The sequence below is a fragment of the Salpingoeca rosetta genome, assembly GCF_000188695.1.
Source record: "Salpingoeca rosetta unplaced genomic scaffold supercont1.11, whole genome shotgun sequence".
Classification (NCBI taxonomy): Eukaryota; class Choanoflagellata; order Craspedida; family Salpingoecidae; genus Salpingoeca; species Salpingoeca rosetta.
The window spans coordinates 311,450-329,478 of record NW_004754923.1 but is presented as its reverse complement, the minus strand read 5'-3'; the positions used below and the strand labels follow the sequence as shown (position 1 = coordinate 329,478).

At 56.9% G+C, this 18,029-nt stretch overlaps 4 protein-coding genes across 4 annotated transcripts; 1 reads left to right on the top strand and 3 right to left on the bottom strand.

Annotated features, from left to right (window-relative positions):
- Nucleotides 1-597: 597 nt before the first annotated feature.
- PTSG_04761 (ankyrin repeat domain-containing protein) lies at nt 598-7,506 on the bottom strand. Its single transcript, XM_004994022.1, has 13 exons — nt 7,302-7,506; nt 6,312-7,091; nt 6,008-6,072; nt 5,234-5,734; nt 4,871-4,981; nt 4,327-4,629; nt 3,924-4,035; nt 3,543-3,653; nt 3,104-3,259; nt 1,971-2,843; nt 1,494-1,745; nt 1,161-1,314; nt 598-946 (listed from the first exon to the last, which is right to left on the bottom strand). Exons 1-13 carry the CDS (start codon nt 7,317-7,319, stop codon nt 918-920), a joined length of 3,465 nt encoding a protein of 1,154 aa, XP_004994079.1. The 5' UTR covers nt 7,320-7,506; the 3' UTR covers nt 598-917.
- A 52-nt stretch (nt 7,507-7,558) lies between these two features.
- Nucleotides 7,559-12,103, top strand: PTSG_04760 (proteasome 26S subunit). Its single transcript, XM_004994021.1, has 13 exons — nt 7,559-7,781; nt 8,046-8,129; nt 8,257-8,382; nt 8,605-8,628; nt 8,801-8,878; nt 9,125-9,187; nt 9,466-9,603; nt 9,882-10,064; nt 10,300-10,407; nt 10,663-10,761; nt 10,858-11,003; nt 11,229-11,310; nt 11,572-12,103. Exons 1-13 carry the CDS (start codon nt 7,749-7,751, stop codon nt 11,680-11,682), a joined length of 1,275 nt encoding a protein of 424 aa, XP_004994078.1. The 5' UTR covers nt 7,559-7,748; the 3' UTR covers nt 11,683-12,103.
- On the bottom strand, nt 11,913-14,218 carry PTSG_04759 (histone deacetylase complex subunit). The gene is made up of 6 exons (XM_004994020.1): nt 14,149-14,218; nt 13,468-13,862; nt 13,199-13,303; nt 12,953-13,004; nt 12,672-12,754; nt 11,913-12,442 (listed from the first exon to the last, which is right to left on the bottom strand). Exons 1-6 carry the CDS (start codon nt 14,191-14,193, stop codon nt 12,160-12,162), a joined length of 963 nt encoding a protein of 320 aa, XP_004994077.1. The 5' UTR covers nt 14,194-14,218; the 3' UTR covers nt 11,913-12,159.
- Nucleotides 14,219-14,417: 199 nt separating this feature from the next.
- On the bottom strand, nt 14,418-18,006 carry PTSG_04758 (uncharacterized protein; the record flags this gene model as incomplete). Its single annotated transcript, XM_004994019.1, has 1 exon — nt 14,418-18,006. The coding sequence occupies one exon, from the start codon at nt 18,004-18,006 to the stop codon at nt 14,494-14,496; it is 3,513 nt and encodes a 1,170-aa protein (XP_004994076.1). The 3' UTR covers nt 14,418-14,493.
- Between the last annotated feature and the right edge of the window lie 23 nt (nt 18,007-18,029).

The following is an 18,029-nucleotide window of genomic DNA, read 5'->3' as shown; positions in this document are numbered from 1 at the left end:
AGCAGCGGCTGTATTCCCTATGGGGCCGGGTTTCCGCCAAGCTATTCGCCGACACTTTCGTCTCTTTTGGGGGGGAACTTCAAAAAAACCACTGGGTCCAGTTTCTATACCGTAACAAGTCTGTTTGGTTTTGTGGTGTGCGTGGTTCGTGTGCGGGGGTATATGCGTGTGTAAGCGCGTTAAAGTGAACGCGTGAGGGTATGTGTATGCTTGTGCATGCACTTGTGTATTGTGCGTGTGTGTGTGTGTGTGTGTGTGTGTGTGTGTGTGTGTGTGTGTGTGTGTGTGTGTGTGTGTGTGTGTGTGTGTGTGTGTGTGTGTGTGGCTGTGTGTGTGTGTGTGTGGCTGTGTGTGTGAAGTGTGTGTGCGATGTATTGCCAGCCATGTGTGTCATGTTCGCGCGATCGGTGGTCGTGTTCTCACGTGCACCCCCCCCCCCTTAATGCGTTAACCGCCACCATCATCCCAGACCCCAAGGACTGCTGTCTGTGCAGCAGATTGACTGAGCAGCTGTTGCTCACTGCGTTTTGTGTGCTTTCGTTTGTATGTCCTTGCTTGGCCTGTGTTCACTCATTGTACCGTTCAGCCAGCTTCTCTGTCCTCTCATTGCTTCATTCCATATGCGTTCAATTGACCCAACACCATAGCACCATTCATGCACAAAAGCCACTCAGCATCTCATGAACACATGCCCAAAGCACATCCAAAATACAGGCACCCACGCACGCACCCACGCACGCACACACGCACCCACACACACAATCTCTCTCACTCACTCTCAACTCCATGGCACTCAACCACGTTGTTTGTGCTTGAAAGAAACCCCAGCGTTAACACACATGAACAACAATACACAGAATGACACAAACGCAATTAACTTTGTGAACGCAAGCGCAATGTGAGGCCAGAGCACCGCTTCAGTCCCAGTCAAGCTCAATATCATTGGCTATACACACGCAAACAATGGCGCCAGAAAGGGATGGAGGTGAGAAGCAAGCACACAGAGGGGCATACGACGGTTGGACACATACGCACACAGACACAGACACAGACACAGACACACACAGAGACAGACAGACAGACAAACAGACGCACACACACACACACACACACACACACACACACACACACACACACACAAGCAGGAAGAGTGCACCGACCGTGGCACATGTCGCGGATGAGGAGGGCCTGGTCTTCAACAACGGCCGTGAGCTGGCGCAGTTTCTTGCGGAGTTTGTTGACATCGCGTGTGAGCCCGCGGTTTGCCGCTTGAAGCTTCTCCAACTCCGTCATCTCAACGTGCGTGTCCAGATCCTGGTAGTCGATGGTTGATGGTTGATGGTGGTTGGGTGGTTGGTTGATGGTGGCGACAATGGTTGGCGTCAGTCATTGCAGACGAGAGTGTTGAATGAGGCGCGCTGACACATGCACACACACACATCATATCACATCACACACACACATACACACACACACATCACTATTAAACGCACCACGATTGAGTATTCCTGCTTGAAGGTGATGATGCGGGATGCGAGCCAGCGCCAGAAGGAGCGCTTGTTGACGTGCAGCTTGTACGTCGCACGGTAGAACGTATCCACATCACGATCATTGATAAAGGGAAGTCTGGAGTGCATCCAGACCAGGAACGCCTGCAGCGGCAGCAGATCTTGTACGCGCATCTTGCGGCGGTTAAGGCGGGCGTTGTCGAGAATGCGTTGGATGTCGCCAACAGCAAGACCGACCTGGTAACGGGTGGAAGGAACGAGAAAAAAAAGCGGGGGGGGGGGTGAGGGACAAGCAAGAGGAAAGGAAGGCAAACGTGGACAACGTCGGCATGTCACCAACAAACGAACAAACAAACAAACAAACAAACAAACAAACAAACAAACAAACACACACACACACACACACACACACACAAACAAACAAACACACACACACGCACGCAGGATGGACAGCAAACTCACCAAAAGGTTCATGAGGATGATTGGCATGATGATGACGAAGAGGGCGAACATGAAGTATGGGAGGACCTCGAAGGAAAGTTCGTCCGGAAAGTAATCAATGTACTCAAACTCGCCCGTCATCATGACAAGCGTCTTCATGATGGACCGCCCAATATCTGAGAAGTAGAACGTGTCTTGGAAGAGAATGAAGAAGGAGAGGGCGAAACCAATGACAAAGAGGAAGAACACCACCTGCACCTTCAGCACCGTGATCACTGTCTCCTCGAACATGAGCACGTAGATGCCAAACGCATCCAGCTTGCGCATGAGCGCAACAAAGTTGACCCAGGCCAGGAACACGGCCGCGGCCCCGCTCGACCACTGCGCCACCGTCTGCTCGCTGCCGATGTAGAACGGAATGAAGAACCCAAGCGACGTCGTGAACACCGCCCACTCCAGCACGTTGACAAAGTCGGTAAAGTACTTTGAGCGGTCAAAGGCCATCTGTGCCACCTCGGCCAGCACACGGAAGGTGGAAAACACGACGACAATGAACTGCGCGGCGACGGAGAGACCCGCCAGGTCGGCTGTCTCCCCCAGGCGCATGGGGACATCCACGATGAAGAAGGTGAGGAAGAAGAGGAAGAGGGCGTAGAAGGCGAGGTTGAGGTAGTAGGTGATGGCTCCAAAGTGCTTGTGCTTGAAGAAGACAAGCGCCTCTGTGACAGGGTGTGCCAGCAGCTCCGCACGGTTGTGTTTCTGCATGAGCCAGAGAGGCATGTTCTCCACGTCCGAGTGGAACCCGGTGCTCTGCTCCTCGTCAATGTACTTCCACGTGTATGTGATTGCAAAGTCGGCATCCGTTGGCTGCCGGCCGTTGTCGCACCAGCACCGCTGTTGTGTCGCAACAACACATGCAGCGCAAACATTGCATGCAGGTGGGTGTGTGAGTGTCGATGTGTGTGGATGTCCGTGTGTGTGTAGGTGAGAGAGAGAGAGAGATAACGCATGGACCACACAGGAGGGGTGACGTGAGAACATGACCATGGTGAACCGCACGAGTGCTCCCACCATCAGTACGGCACCACCACCACCACCACCACCACCACCACCACCACCACCACCACCACCACCACCACCACCAGCAGTCACACCTTGAGGACGGCGAGGGCTGCCTCTGGCATGAGGATGATCATGCGCTTCATCGGGGTGATGCCGTGCTCGTCGCAGTTGTCCATGGCCTGCTCCCACCGCTCGTGGTTGATGATCGCAAGCGCCGTCTCAACCCGCCCGTGCCGTACAGCCATGTCCTTGGAGGTAGAGGGGAAGGGGAGAGAGTCAAAGAGGTGAGGACGTGCATGTGTGAGTGTGGTTGGGTGTGAATTTGGTGAGATGGTGTGAGCGGGAGCAGCGGGCGTGCATAGTGTGTGTGTGTAGGTGTGTGTGTGTGTGTGTGTGTGTGTGTGTTGGGGCATTCGTGTTGACACACAATCGCTGCGTGTACGATGTAAGAGATCCCTCGTTCAACACAAGCGACTGAACACCCGCCCCTCCTGCTTCTTCATCCAGTCTTCAAGGATTGTGAGTGCGTACCAGTGCATTCTCGCCGTCGGCGTTCTTGAGGGCGAGGCTTGCTTTGGAGTTGAGCAGTAGCGTCACCACGTCCACGTGCCCGCTCCTGGCAGCAAGATGCAGTGGCGTCATCTGCACACAGAGAGATGCAGTTGGCGTGGAGGGGGTGGGAGGGTGGGTGGTGTAGCGGGACGAAGGAGAGACAAGGGGAGGGAGAGAAGTGGCAACGGTTCACGTTACAATGTGTATCATTTCTTGTACACAATAACAAATGCACGCAACCACATAAATGCGGGTACACCCACACACCCACACCCACACCCACACCCACACCCACGCTCACACCCACACACCCACACACCCACACACCCACGCACTCTCAACCAACGCCGCGGGCATCACCTTGTTGTTGTCTGTGCTGTCGACGGGCGCGCCGTGCTTGACGAGGACACCGGCGACGTCGACATATCCGCGGAACGCAGCGCAGTCCAGCGGCGTCCACCGGAAGTCGTTCCTGACACCATCGTCAGCATGGGTCGTGCAGTGAGTGGTGATGGGCAGTGGTGGTGACGGTGGGGGGTTCACAAAGCGCAATTGAAGACGCAAGCAAGCACCTCCCCACCACCACCACCACCACCACCACCACCACCACCACCACCACCACCACCACCACCACCACCACCACCATCATCATCATCATCATCATCATCATCATCATCATCATCATCATCATCATCATCATCATCATCATCATCATCATCATCATCATCATCATCATCATCATCATCATGAGCATGCCGGGCACCTTGCGTCGATGGCAGCGCCGCGGGCGAGGAGCCGCTCGACAAAGATGGCGTGACCGTGTGTTGCCGCCAGATGCAGCGGTTTGTTCCGCTGGTAGTCGTCGTCCTCTAGCAGGCGCGCGTCCGTCTTGATGAGCAGCAGCGCCATGTTGACGTGGCCCTGCACGGCGGCTTCGTGGAGTGGGTTGCGTTCCTCGTCGTTGCGCGCTTCGAGGAAGAAGTCACGCTCGCCGCTTTCAAGGAGCTTGGCGGCGATGGCGGTGTTGCCAACCTGCGCAGCAACGTGCAGTGCCGTGTTGGAGTACCTGCACACCAAAGCATGGGCGCAGCGTCATGGTGGTGGTGGTGGTGGTGGTGGTGGTGAGTGATACGTGAAGGGGGAAGGGGTTGGGGAGGACTAGCAGCGTTGAGCCTGTGAACAAATCGAAGCACGCATACGTGCACACACACACACACAGACACGCACATAGAGACACACACACACACACACTCACCGGCACATACGCACACACACACACCGACACAGACACACACATACACACATACCTGTCGCAGACGCGCAGAGGGGCGGTGTTGTTGTGGTGGGTGCACCACTTGAGGATGTCGTTGACAATGGCCTTCTGGTGCTCATCAATAGCCCACAGCAGCGCGTTTTTACTGTATACATGGACACCGTGGGCGAGGTGTGATGTGAGTGCAAGGTCACTTGTGAGCATCAGGGGAGGCAAACGACGCGAAAAAGCAGCCCAGTCACACACACAGACACACAGACACATACACATACACACACACACACACACACACACACACACACAAGAAACACACACACACACACACACACACACACAGAAACACAGACACAGACACACACACACACACACACACACACACACACACAAATCAGCATACCCCAGCTTGTCGCCACGAAGAAGGGAGGCGCCGTTGTCGAGGAGAAGGTTAAACGCTTCCTCGTGGCCCTTCCAGCATGCGCAGATGAGTGGGGTGAAGCCGTCATTGTCAACAGCATCCGGGTCAGCACCAGCGGAGGTGAGCAGCTTGATAATCTCCACCCTGTTGAACATGGCGGCGCGGTGGAGCGGCGTCATCAACTCTTCATCGCGGGCGTTCAGCTGTGCATTGTGCTCCATCAACAGCGTGATGATACGCTGCTTCGTGCCGCGTGCTGCAAGATGCAGGGGGGTCGATCCCGTGTCGTTCTGCGCCTCTGTGTTGGCGCCGCGGCGGAGGAGGATGTTGGTTGCCCGCACATGCTGGTTCTCGACTGCGAGGTGTAGTGCCGTGTTGCCCTGTGCATCCGGGTCTTCCAGCAGCGCGGCAATCTGGTCGCCGGCACCAACGATGAGCTTGCGCAGCACAGCGTTGTGTCCGCCCATGGCAGCAGCGTGCATCCTGGGGTTGGTCGGTGCAGACGTGTGTGCGTGCGTGCGTGCGCCCGTGCGTTTGTATATGAGGTTGTTTGTATGTGCGTGTGTATGTGTGTATGTGTGCGTGTGTATGTGTGTATGTGTGCGTGTGTTTGTGTGTTTGTGTGTTTGTGTGCGCGCATGCGCGTGTGTATGTATTTGTGTGCGTGTGCGTGAGTGATGAGTGCTCGCATGCAAAACAAGGACGAGACACAAACACACATGCGTAGACACGAACAAACATCAACGCAAGACTGACGGTGTGCCGCGGTCAATGTCCTGCGCAAACACATCTGCACCATGCTTGATCAGCAGTGCAACAGGCTGTTTGTTCGTGTGTACGTGTGCGTGGGTGTGCGTGGGTGTGGTGATCACAATGAGCAGGAAAGAAATGAGGAGAAGGGAATGGCACGGGAAAGTGTGCAATCAGAATTACCACTGCTGTGAACAAACCATGCATACACACGCACACACGTGTGGACAAAGCAACAAACACAACACACATGCACACATGCACACAAACACACAAACACACAAACACACAAACACACACACACACGCACCTTGTGGTGGCCGTAGGTTGCTGCGACGTGCAGCGGCGTGAGCTTCTGGGCGTCACTTGCATTGACATCTGCACCCTTGGAGATGAGCAGCTCTGCGCACTTGTCGTCGTTCTTGCGCATGACGGCGTAGTGCAGTGCGGTGGACCCATATGCGTCCTCCGTCTGCAGATCGCTCTTCTTCGCCACGTACTCCAGCAGCGCGCGCAGGATCTGCTCGTTGCATAGCTTGGCGGTAACATGCAGTGGCGTGATGTCTTCCTCGCCCGGGGCAAGCGGGTTTGCGCCGTTGCTGAGCAGCAGCTGCACCATGTCCACGTCTGCGGAGCGGGCAGCGTAATGCAGGGGCGTGAGGCCTTCGTCGTCCACGCGGTTCACAACGCGCATGCCCATGTCTTGCTCAAGGATGGCCTGCACGAAGGAGCGGTTGCCTTCGCGCGTGGCCTGGATGAGCGAGTCCAGTGTGCGGGTTTCATCGTCAATGATAACCTTCAGCTCCTGCGCAATAAACTCCTCGTTGGTGATTGGCCCCAGCGTGGGTTTCCGGAAGAGCTGCGATTTGGAGCCGCTGCCGTTTGTGATTGGCCGCAGGCTGTCTTCAGCCGCCTGCTGCTGTTGCTGTTGTTGCTGTTGCTGTTGTCGCGCCTCCTCCTCGTCGGGGATGGTGGAGAGCGTTGTTTCGTGAACGGGACCGGCCCCATTTTCAGCATCGCCGGGCAAGGTGCCCCGCATCTCGGGCACAGGGTTGTCCTGGAAGTACTCGGGCTCATCCGGATCAACAGACTGAGGGTGTGTGGCGTGCGTGTGTGTGCGTGCGTGCGTGCGTGTGTGTGTGTGTGTGTTGCGGTTTGTGTTTGGAGACAAGTCATGGGGTTGTGGTCGAAACTCAGTGGCAAGACGTTCAACAAATAACGCACGAGTTGCACACAGCCATACACATGCACAGTCAAGAGCGGGCAAGGGGTCGAGCCTCCAAGACGGCAAGGCACTCACGCTCATCCGGGAAGCCATGGCGGTAGTTGAGACTGAACCGTGAGATCGGCGTGTGTTTGGAGTGAGGCGTTGATGCAGCCGAGAGCAAGGCAGGAAGGAACAGACAAGCAAGCGGGCACCACCCACTCTCTTCTTGCTTGTTTGTTGTGTGCTCTCGCGGTGTGTTTGCCTGCCGCTGTTGTTGGTGGGCAAATTTGACTTTGCTCACAAAAGGCAAAATTGCTCTTGGAACCAAGATCGTTTTTTTCTTCTCTGCTTCTTCCTCTTCTTGCTTCTTTGCTTCTGATGTTCATTTGGGAACAACGACAACTGCAGAGGGAGCAGAGAACAGACGACACAGGCACAGAGCGAGCGAGAAGGGAGTGAACAGAAGTTGTACGTCAACAGCACGCCAGAGCACTCGGATACACACATAAAGCACACACACACACACACGCACACACCGCGATGGCCACGCTGGAGGAGGCCATGGGTGCCCAGGTGAGAAACAGAATGATAAGGCGGGCAGATGTGATGACGGTTGTTGATTGTGTCCATGGTTTTTTGTTTGTGTGTGTGTGTATGTGTGTGGGTGTGTGTGTGTGTGTGTGAGTGTGTGTGTGTGTGTGTTTGGTTGTGTGCGCGGGTTGGGGTTGATTGTTGATTGGCTGTCAACGGGCGAGTTGCGTTGTGTGATGGGCTCACTGCGCTTGCCATGCGTTTCTTCTTATTTCTTCTCTTCCTCACGCACAACACAACAAACAGGGAGGCGACCTGGACCCGGAAGTTTACACATGGACCACAGAGGAGATTGATATGCGCGCGTCATTCCTCGCCGACGAAACCAGGGTGTGTGTGTGCGTGCGTGGTTGTCGTGACGTGTGCTTGACGTTGATAATGTGTGCTGTTGGAGAGAAAGCATGCTGCCCATCACGAATGACGCTCTCCTCACAACATACCGTGGTTCTGCGTGTAGCTTGTGCACCATGAGATTGCCCGCATGGAGCACGAGAACCTGAACATGATTGAGAAGATCAAGGAGAACGAGGAGAAGGTCAAGCAGCACAAGCAGCTGCCGTATCTTGTGTCGAACATTGTCGAGGTGGGTCATGCCACCGTGTGTGTGTGTGTGTGTGCGCGCGCCTTTACCTGCGCGCTCTGCACTGCCACTTCTACACACTCAGGGGTTTGTGCTGTTCTGTCCGGACTGACCCACGTGTCGGGCATGAGACACGTGATCACCTTGCTCACCGTGCTCACCTTGCTCACCGTGCTCACCGTGTTTACTATGTCTGCTTCCCATCGTGTGTTGCACGATTGCCAGCTCCTGGACCTCGAAGAGGACAAGGTGTGTGTGTGTTGTGTTTGTACGTGTTTGTACGTGTGTGTGTGTGCGTGCTTGTGCGAGCGAGCGCCTTTGATGTCAATGGGGGCATGAATGGGCTCTGCTGCCCATGCAAGCGCTGACTGCTGTGTTGCCGGTTGCATCGCCGCGCTGTTGCGTTTGGTGATTGATACAGGAGCAGGACGGGCAGTCGATGGATTCGGATGCGCAGAAGAAGGGCAAGTGCGCCGTCATCAAGACCTCCACTCGCCAGGTACACACACACACACACACACACACACTCGCTCCAACACGACCTGTTTGATCTCAAGCGTAGCCGACACGCAATGCGCTGCCCGTGTTTGGTGTGACGGCATCCGTATGCACCGGTTATGCGCGATGTGTGCACCACGTGAACCGCACACTGTCTGCACGCGCGCGCGCGTGCGTGTGCCTGGTCTGTTTGTGTTTTACTCTCTCCCACACACCCACAAACACACCCATCGTGTGTGTGCTGCAGACGATCTTCCTGCCGAATGTCGGGCTCATCTCCAAGGAAGGGCTCAAGCCCGGCGACCTCATTGTACGTCAGCACCTCACTGCACACTGGTCTTTGCTGCTGTGGTGGTTACGTGTGTTGTGCAAGCAAAGCGGGAGCCATTGCAATTTGCTGATGCATCCACACTGACTCACTTCACTCCCACAATTGCTAATGAATACACACACACACACACACACACACACACACACACACACACACACACACACACACACACACACACACACGCACACACGCACACACGCACGCACACGCACACACGCACACACGCACGCACACGCACGCGCATTGTGATGCTGTAGGGGGTGAACAAAGACTCGTACCTGATCCTCGACCGCCTGCCGCCAGAGTACGACTCGCGGGTGAAGGCGATGGAGGTGGACGAGCGGCCCACGGAGAGCTACACGGACATTGGTGGCCTCGACAAGCAGATCAGAGAGGTGTGCAGCACGACACATCGATGGGTTTTGTGTGTGTGTGTGTGTGCGTGTGCGTGTCGGAGGGGAAGGGAGGTCGTGTGTGGAGTCATCGTCTGCCGCGGCATCATGCCCGCACATTCACGCACACGTACACACACGTACACATTCACGTACACACACACAGACACACACAGACACACACACAGACACACACAGACACACACAGACACACACACACACACTCACACATGCTCACACATGCTCACGCCCCTTGCTCTCCTCCCTCCCTCGAATTCCAGTTGATTGAGGCGGTTGTGCTGCCGATTACGCACAAGGACAAGTACGACGCCATCGGCATCAAGCCGCCCAAAGGTTGCCTCATGTACGGCCCTCCCGGAACCGGCAAGACCCTCATGGCACGTGCGTGCGCTGCCCAGTGCAACGCCACCTTCCTCAAGCTCGCAGGCCCCCAGCTCGTGCAGGTCAGATGTCCCTATGTGCGCATGTTTGTGTCTGTGTCTGTCTGTACTATGTGTGTGTTAGGTTGTGTGTGTGTGTGTGTTTGATTGTGTGTTTGCGTGCGTTCCTATTTCATGAGCTTAGACATGTGACAAACAGCACATCAACACCCATACTAGCCCGGCCAATTCTCGCCCGTCTCACCCCATGCTCAACCCTTGTGTGTTCGTCCCACCTCGCTCGCCTTCCACCGCCCAGATGTTCATTGGCGACGGAGCCAAGCTGGTGCGCGATGCGTTTGCGCTGGCCAAGGAGAAGTCCCCCGCCATCATCTTCATTGACGAGCTCGACGCCATCGGAACAAAGGTCCGTACACGCCACTTGGCACACGCTGTGTGTTGTTCTGTGGTTTGTTGAGTTGTTTGTTTTTGTGTGAATGAAAGAGGAGGGGAGGGGGACGTTCAATGTCTGGCTGTGGCTTTGCTGTTGGCAATTGAGGGAGGGATTGAGTGATTGTGTGCGTGCGTGCGAGCTGACATGTGTGTGTGTGTGTGTGTTTGCGTGTGTGTGTGTGTGTTTGCGTGTGTGTGTGCGTGTGTGCGTGTGTGTGTGTGTGTGCAGCGTTACGACAGCGAGAAGGCGGGCGACCGCGAGGTGCAGCGGACGATGCTTGAGCTGCTCAACCAACTTGACGGCTTCTCCTCCAGCGACGACATCAAGGTGCCCCGCCCGCCATTTATGTGTGTGTGTGTGTGTGTCCCACGTTCACCTTCATCATTGTCTTCCTCACCACCACCGCCTCCACCCACCACTCAGGTGATTGCTGCGACGAACCGCGTGGACATTCTGGACCCTGCGCTGCTCCGCTCCGGGCGCCTCGACCGCAAGATTGAGTTTCCCCATCCGGACGAGGACGCCCGTGCTCGCATCATGCAGATCCACTCCAGGCAGATGAACGTCAGGTGAGCTCACCCCAAACTGTGCGTGCGTGCGTGTGTGTGTGTGTGTGTGCGTGTGTGTGTGTGCGTGTGTGTGTGTGTGCATGTGCATGCGTGTGTGTGTGTGTGTGTGTGTGTGTGTCTGTGTGTGTGTGTGCATGCGCACTTGCCCCGAACATTTCCTTTGAACGAGCCGTCAAACTCTCAACCCACTCCGCCCCTCCTCCCTCCCCCTCGTGCTTGTACCAGCCCCGACGTGAACTACCAGGAGCTTGCGCGCTGCACAGACGACTTCAACGGCGCCCAGTGCAAGGCCGTCTGCGTCGAGGCGGTCAGTGCTCAGCACAACGGTGTTGTTTGTTTTTTTTTTTTTTTTTTTTTGTTTGTTTGTTGTAGTTGTGTTGTGGTGGTTGTCATGTGCCAGCAAGTTACCCTTTGTACCACGTGTCGCTTTGCATCTACACCTATCCACCACATGCGTGTTCCTTCTTACACTTCACGTCTGCTGTTGCTTTCCATGTCCTCACGAAATCTCTCCTCCTTCTCCACCACCACCGCTGCCGCCACTTGTTTCACTTGGGTTGTTCTGCAGGGCATGATTGCGCTGCGTCGCGAGGCGTCGCTCATCTCGCACGAAGACTTTATGGAGGCCATTGTGGAGGTTGCTGCCAAGAAGAAAAAGGATCTCCAGTACTACGCATGAGCACGCTGCTGCTCGCACCCGCACGCGTGTGTATTGCGGCATTTGGCGTGCCTGCAGGCACTCGGTTGCGTGTCGCTGCTGGCGCTGTTGTTGGACCCGGCAGTGACGTGATGCACCTTCGCAGTGCCCAAAGCTGCTGCTGTTGTGCACGTGCAAGTGTGCCTTTGTTCGTTTGCTTGTGTTTGCTGTAATGAGCGTGTGCTGTTGTCTTTCTCTCTTCTTTGTTGAGCGTCGGTCGAGTGTTTCCTTGGTTTGTTTTGTGTTGTTGACCCAGTGAACAAGCAGCCGGCAGGGCCAACAGCGAATGTCCCAGCCAACGGGAGCTGTATTGCGACAAAGACACAAATCAACCAGAACACAACAGAACACAGCAAACTGCACACTCCACAACATCAAAACACCACCCTCCAATATTTCGCACGTTCCCCCAAGCAATCGCGTGCGCGCGTGTGGCGCGTGTGCGTGTGTGTGTGTTGATCAGCGCCGGTCGTGGGTGTCGAACGGCCGCCTGCGGGGGCGGGCATCATAGTCGTCGAGGCGGCGACGGCGACCAGGGCTGCGCTCACGCCCGCCGCGCACACGCTCATACGCACGACGATCACGATCAAAGTCACGGTCAAACCCACGGTCACGGCCACGGTCGCGGTCGCGGTGGTCATGGAAGTCCCGGGGGCGGCGCAGGGGATCTGATGGTCGGCGGCCAAGGCGGTCGTGGATGGAGGGGCGGTCGCTGTGGCGGGCAGCAGGCGGAGCACCGCGGCTGGTGGCGGTGTCATGGTGGTGTGTTGTGTGGTGGTGTGGTGTGAGGTGTTGTTTGTGTGGGGTGCGGTGTTGATAGTGTGTTGATAGTGTGTTGTGTTGTTTTGTGGTGTTGTTTTGTGTTGTGTTGTGTGATGGGTGAGTTGTTGGTATGGGGGATTAGAGCAAAAGGAATGAAACGAAATGAAAAGTCCCCCTCCCCATAGAGCCTCATGACATTCACATCTTACCGGTCGGCGGGGATGATGGCGAGGTCGACATAGTCGCCAATGCGGAAGTTGACCGACTTGAGCGTCCTCTCATCGTCACCAGTCTGCACACACACAGACAGACAGACAGACAGACACACAGGCGTGGGGTTTAAGGAAGATGAATGAAGAAATAGCAAGGCAGATACGCCGGTCTACACGGTGAGAGACACACATGGAGACATTCAAAACAAGGCAAGCGGTATGCGGGCATGATCATTGGCCAGGACAAAAGACGGAGGCGAGCCGGAAAGCCAATGTACCTTCTCGCCGTTGATGACAACACCGAGGTCACGCATGGCGCCCTGCCCACGGCTGGAGAGGCACAAGCACGAGAGGCACGGTGTGGGGACTTGGGGAAGGTATGGCAGGGGGTGGTTCACACGCACGCACAGCCCTCAAGAGTTGTACAGATGCAGCCGCAACCAAAAAAAAAAACAAAAAAAAAAAACACCCACACACAACCGCAACCGCAACACACATGTGCAAACGCAGACATGGCATCGCACTTGTTGAAGTAGACTGCGGAGAAAAGGAACTTTGTGCCCTTGCGGCGCGCCTGCAGGTTCACTTCCTTGATCAGCACAGACAGCTCCTTGAGGGAGGCATCCATCCTGCAGGTTGCGTGGACGGCGCAGGAAAGACAGGCGGAGTTAAACACACTCGCACACACACACACACACACACACAAGCACACACAAACAAAAGCACACACACACACACACACACACACACACAAACACACACGATCACATGCATCCAAGGACGGTGGACTGACCATGTGTACATCTGCAACTCGTTGGATGGCACGCGCTTGCCGCGGTAATCGTCAAGACGGTTGTGGCCCCGGAACCGTGTGAAGACACGCAGCAGCAACGGGCACGTCTTCTCCCGATCAACTTTGAACGCCTGGATCTCCGACTGTGGCTTGGATGTGGGCGATGTATCACGTGCACCGCGGCGACGGCGCTCGGTGTCGTCATCTTCGTCGTCGTCGTCGTCCTCACTCATCTCCTTCTTCTGTTCCTCGCCATCCGCGGCGCCCGCTTCTGTTGTTGTTGTTGTTGTCGTTGTTGTTGTTGTTGTCGCTGTTGCGGCTGGTGCTTCTTCGGGCTTGTCGCTTGTTTCCTCTGGCTTCTGTTGCTGCTCGTCCGCCTTGGCGTCCATGATTGCCTAGTGTGTGTGTACGTGTGTGTGTGTGTGTGTGTGTGTGTGTGTGTGTGTGTGCGTGTGCGTGTGCGTGTGCGTGTGTGTGTGTGCGTGTGTGTGTGTGTGAGTAAGATGGGGCGGAAGAAGCAGTGGATGACACCTCATGAAACAATCGCGTGAACGGCGTAAAGGGTTGCCAGGTGCACTTCTTCACCAATAAAAGGTTAATAATGTTGATGCGACACAGCAAGAAGCAGTATGCGACAATCAAAGCACACAAGCAATTGCGAACATGGTCTCCAAACACGACCTCCTCGGTGGGAGCAGCGGCAGTGGTTGCCTCGATATCCGCCATGGTTGTGCTTTGTGCTTTGGTGCAGTGGAATTGAAAGGCTTTTATTGCGAACGATCGACTGAATCCAGTCGCGACACAAGCGCAGGCGAAAGACGGCAAGGGAAGCAAGCAAAGAGCAAAAGCGCTTCGACACACACACACACACACACACACACACACAACACACAACACACACACACACACACACACACACACACACACACACACACACACACACACACACACACACACACACACACACACACACACACACACACACACACACACAGAGAGAGAGAACAACAACATGAATAGAGAGGATCAGGTGGAGTGGTAGCCGAGCTGCTGGGAGCTGCGGAGGGCAGAGAGAAGCATGGCCTGGAGCGTATCGGCGTCCGTGGGCGGGTGGCCAATAAAGTTGAAGTAGTCGTTCCAGGTTTGGTGCGCGTGCACCTGGCGGGTCATGCTCATCATCTCCCCAGCAAGCGAGGACGGCAGCCGCCCACACCGCGCATCGCTGCTGAACAGCACGTCGTCAAACGACGCCCGCTGCGCCACATTCCGCACGAAAAACGCCTGGAAGCACAGCAGCGTCCGCGACACACGCATGGCCGCAAACACCAGGCTGGCCCGCTCGTCCGCAGGCAAGTCCTCGTCAAGCAGCTGTGGGTGCTCCTCCACGTACCACCGCACCCCGCGCACCATGCTCTCCTGCACATACGCCTCGATAATGTCCTCCCACCGGAAGCGCGAGAAGGGGACGAGGGCCAGCAGCTCGCCAAGGTTGCGGAAGTGCGCCTTGGTGCGCTGCTCCGGGGGCGCCGACACAAACCGGTCCATCATCGCGTCCAGCTCCGCCTGCAGTGGCGGGTCGTTGTCCAGAACAAACTTGACCACGCGCACCATCTGGTGGAAGCCCTCAAGCAGGCGAAGGGAGAGCGGCTGGGCCAGCACATCGCGCCGCCGCGCTTGCTCCGTGCTGCCCTCGGCCTCGGCCTTCATTGCAGACACGACAGTCGAGTTGAGCATGTTGGCGAGCGTGCGCAGCTTGTCTGGCTTCGGCACATAGTGGTTGATGCCCGGCACGGGGCAGTCGCTCACCGTGTGCGACAGGCGGTTGAGCATGTACTCCAGCAAAGGGTACGCGCGCTCGGCGTGCTCGCGAGTGAGGTACAGCGGGAGAAACGCCATGAGCGGCAGCTTGTACATGCCACGTCGTGCACCGCCCTCAAACGCATCCCACGTCATGTACTCGCAGGGGGACGTGATGCCGCGCACAACGCCGTTGTGGAAGTAGTCGACGGTCAGCCCAAACCCAAACACCGTCCCTGGCTCGCTGTCCAGCATCGTCTCCAGGGTGACATAGCACTTGATGTCATCGAGGATGGCCTGGCGTTCGGCCTGCGTTACAATGCCGTCAATCGTCACAATCTCGTCGCCAGCGAGCAGCGCATCCTCCTTGTCCAGCGCGCCCGTGTCTGGTGCTGGGGGCGTGCCCAGGTGGCGCGCATCCGACGGCTGCGGCCTCCACCTCTCCGGCACACTGCCTACGTGGCCGCACGTGCTGCACTCCGCGGTCGTACTTGCAAGTACGAGTGCCCTGGTGCCGAGCAGGCCGTGGTCCTGTGGCGTGAGCAGGAGCGACTGCAGCGCCAAGAACAGATCAACCAGCGTGGTCGTGCCGGGGGTCCACAGGCTATCAAGCACCACCCGCCCGTCGTCGTGCTGTGTCAGGTGCTGGCAGTCAATGTCACCCACCACATACAGCAACGGCGGCCGCTCATGCCACGTGTTCATGTCTTGCTGCTGCAGCTCGTGCTGTTGTGCGGCGTCCCGCTGACCCAGCAGTGCACGCCAACGCTCCCGACGACTCATGCCCGCAAACTCACCCCCCACTTCGTCTCCACCGTCGTTGCGGGCGTCACCATTATCATTGCCATCACCATCGTCATTGCCACCGGCGTTTACAAGCCCGGCCACGCGCTGGCGCGCAATGTTGCGGAAGCCCTCGGGCAGCATCGCCAGCATTGCGTTGAGCAGCCGTTGGCGCTGGCCGAGCTGCTCCCCACCTTCTTCTTGCTCTTGCTGCTCTTGCTGCTCCTGTGGCTGCTGTTGGTCTGCCTGACCATCTTCCTGTTGTTCTTGCTGCTCCTGTTGTTGTTGTTGTTGTTGTTGTTGTTGTTGTTGTTGTTGTTGTTGTTGTTGTTGTTGTTGTTGTTGTTGTTGTTGCTGTTGTTGTTGTTGCTGTTGTTGCTGGTCTTGCTGTTGTCGCTGTCGTTGTGCTGCTGCATGAGCAGCCAAGAGATCAGCAATGCCAGCACCATCCTGGGCACCCACTCGCTCAAATTCAAAGTCCGCAATGTCATCATCCTCATCTTCACCCTCATCCTCCTCGCCTTCCTCATGTTCCTCGTCCTCGTCCCAGCCATCATCGTCGCTGTCATCATTCTCATCATCCCACTCATCGTCGTTCTCGTCGTCCCAATCCTCATCTTCGTCCATATCCTCCCAATCCTCGTCATCATCATCCTCGTCATCGTCATCGCCCTCACCAAGCCCATACCGCAGCACCTGCAATGGGGTGAGCCGGGGCAGATCCGCGATGGCCTGGTTGTGCGGCCAGATGTTGGGACGAAGCACGAAGTGCAGGCACACGTGCTCAAATCGGGAGCCGAGTGCGCCAAACATGTTTCCGTGAACCTCGCCGTTGGTCTCCATCAAGTCTCCCAACACATCGTCATCACCCTCGACCGCCTCCGCCCTGCTCTGCTGCTGGCCACGCTCATCTTCATCCCCTTGCTGCTGCTCCCTTCGCCGCAGTGCAAACTCAACTCGCACATCTTTATCCTTGTGCACCTTCCACACCTCCCTCCACCACGACCGCTGTTCTGTCGACATCGTGCTTGCTTTGCTTGGCTGATTTGCAGAGAAATGGCGAATGTCTTGAACAGAAAAGCTCGGCCGCGACCCCGACTTGACACCATGATGTCGGGCCCACGGCTGCGACCCCGTCTTGGGCCGCGACCCCGACTTGACACCATGATGACGGGCCCACACGGCCGCGACCCCGACTTGACACCATGATGTCGGGCCCACACGGCCGCGACCCCGACTTGACACCATGATGTCGGGTCCACACGGCCGCGACCCCGACTTGACACCATGATGTCGGGCCCACACGGCCGCGACCCCGTCTTGACACCATGATGTCGGGCCCACACGGCCGCGACCCCGTCTTGACACCATGATGTCGGGCCCACACGGCCGCGACCCCGACTTGACACCATGATGTCGGGCCAACATGATGTCGGGCCCACACGGCCGCGACCCCGACTTGACACCATGATGTCGGGCCAACATGATGTCGGGCCCACACGGCTGCGACCCCGACTTGACACCATGATGTCGGGCCCACACGGCCGCGACCCCGACTTGACACCATGATGTCGGGCCAACATGATGTCGGGCCCACACGGCCGCGACCCCGACTTGACACCATGATGTCGGGCCAACATGATGTCGGGCCCACACGGCTGCGACCCCGACTTGACACCATGATGTCGGGCCCACACGGCCGCGACCCCGTCTTGACACCATGATGTCGGGCCCACACGGCCGCGACCCCGACTTGACACCATGATGTCGGGCCAACATGATGTCGGGTCCACACGGCCGCGACCCCGACTTGACACCATGATGTCGGGCCCACACGGCCGCGACCCCGTCTTGACACCATGATGTCGGGCCCACACGGCCGCGACCCCGTCTTGACACCATGATGTCGGGCCCACACGGCCGCGACCCCGACTTGACACCATGATGTCGGGCCAACATGATGTCGGGCCCACACGGCCGCG

Excerpts from the sequence above, each read along its gene's own strand:
- PTSG_04761 (XM_004994022.1), bottom strand. Across the intron at positions 4,982-5,233 it reads CTTCGTGGCGACAAGCTGGG|TAAAAACGCGCTGCTGTGGG; the intron begins GTATGCTGATTT and ends CCATGTATACAG. Across the intron at positions 3,654-3,923 it reads ACAGCACAGACAACAACAAG|ATGACGCCACTGCATCTTGC; the intron begins GTGATGCCCGCG and ends CTCTGTGTGCAG.
- PTSG_04760 (XM_004994021.1), top strand. The coding sequence starts at position 7,749 with ATGGCCACGCTGGAGGAGGCCATGGGTGCCCAG. Across the intron at positions 9,188-9,465 it reads TCAAGCCCGGCGACCTCATT|GGGGTGAACAAAGACTCGTA; the intron begins GTACGTCAGCAC and ends GTGATGCTGTAG. Across the intron at positions 11,004-11,228 it reads TCCAGGCAGATGAACGTCAG|CCCCGACGTGAACTACCAGG; the intron begins GTGAGCTCACCC and ends TGCTTGTACCAG.
- PTSG_04759 (XM_004994020.1), bottom strand. The coding sequence starts at position 14,193 with ATGGCGGATATCGAGGCAACCACTGCCGCTGCTCCCACCGAGGAG. Across the intron at positions 13,863-14,148 it reads CCGCTGCTCCCACCGAGGAG|GCAATCATGGACGCCAAGGC; the intron begins GTCGTGTTTGGA and ends CACACACACTAG. Across the intron at positions 12,443-12,671 it reads GCCATCATCCCCGCCGACCG|CCGCGGTGCTCCGCCTGCTG; the intron begins GTAAGATGTGAA and ends CACCGCCACCAG.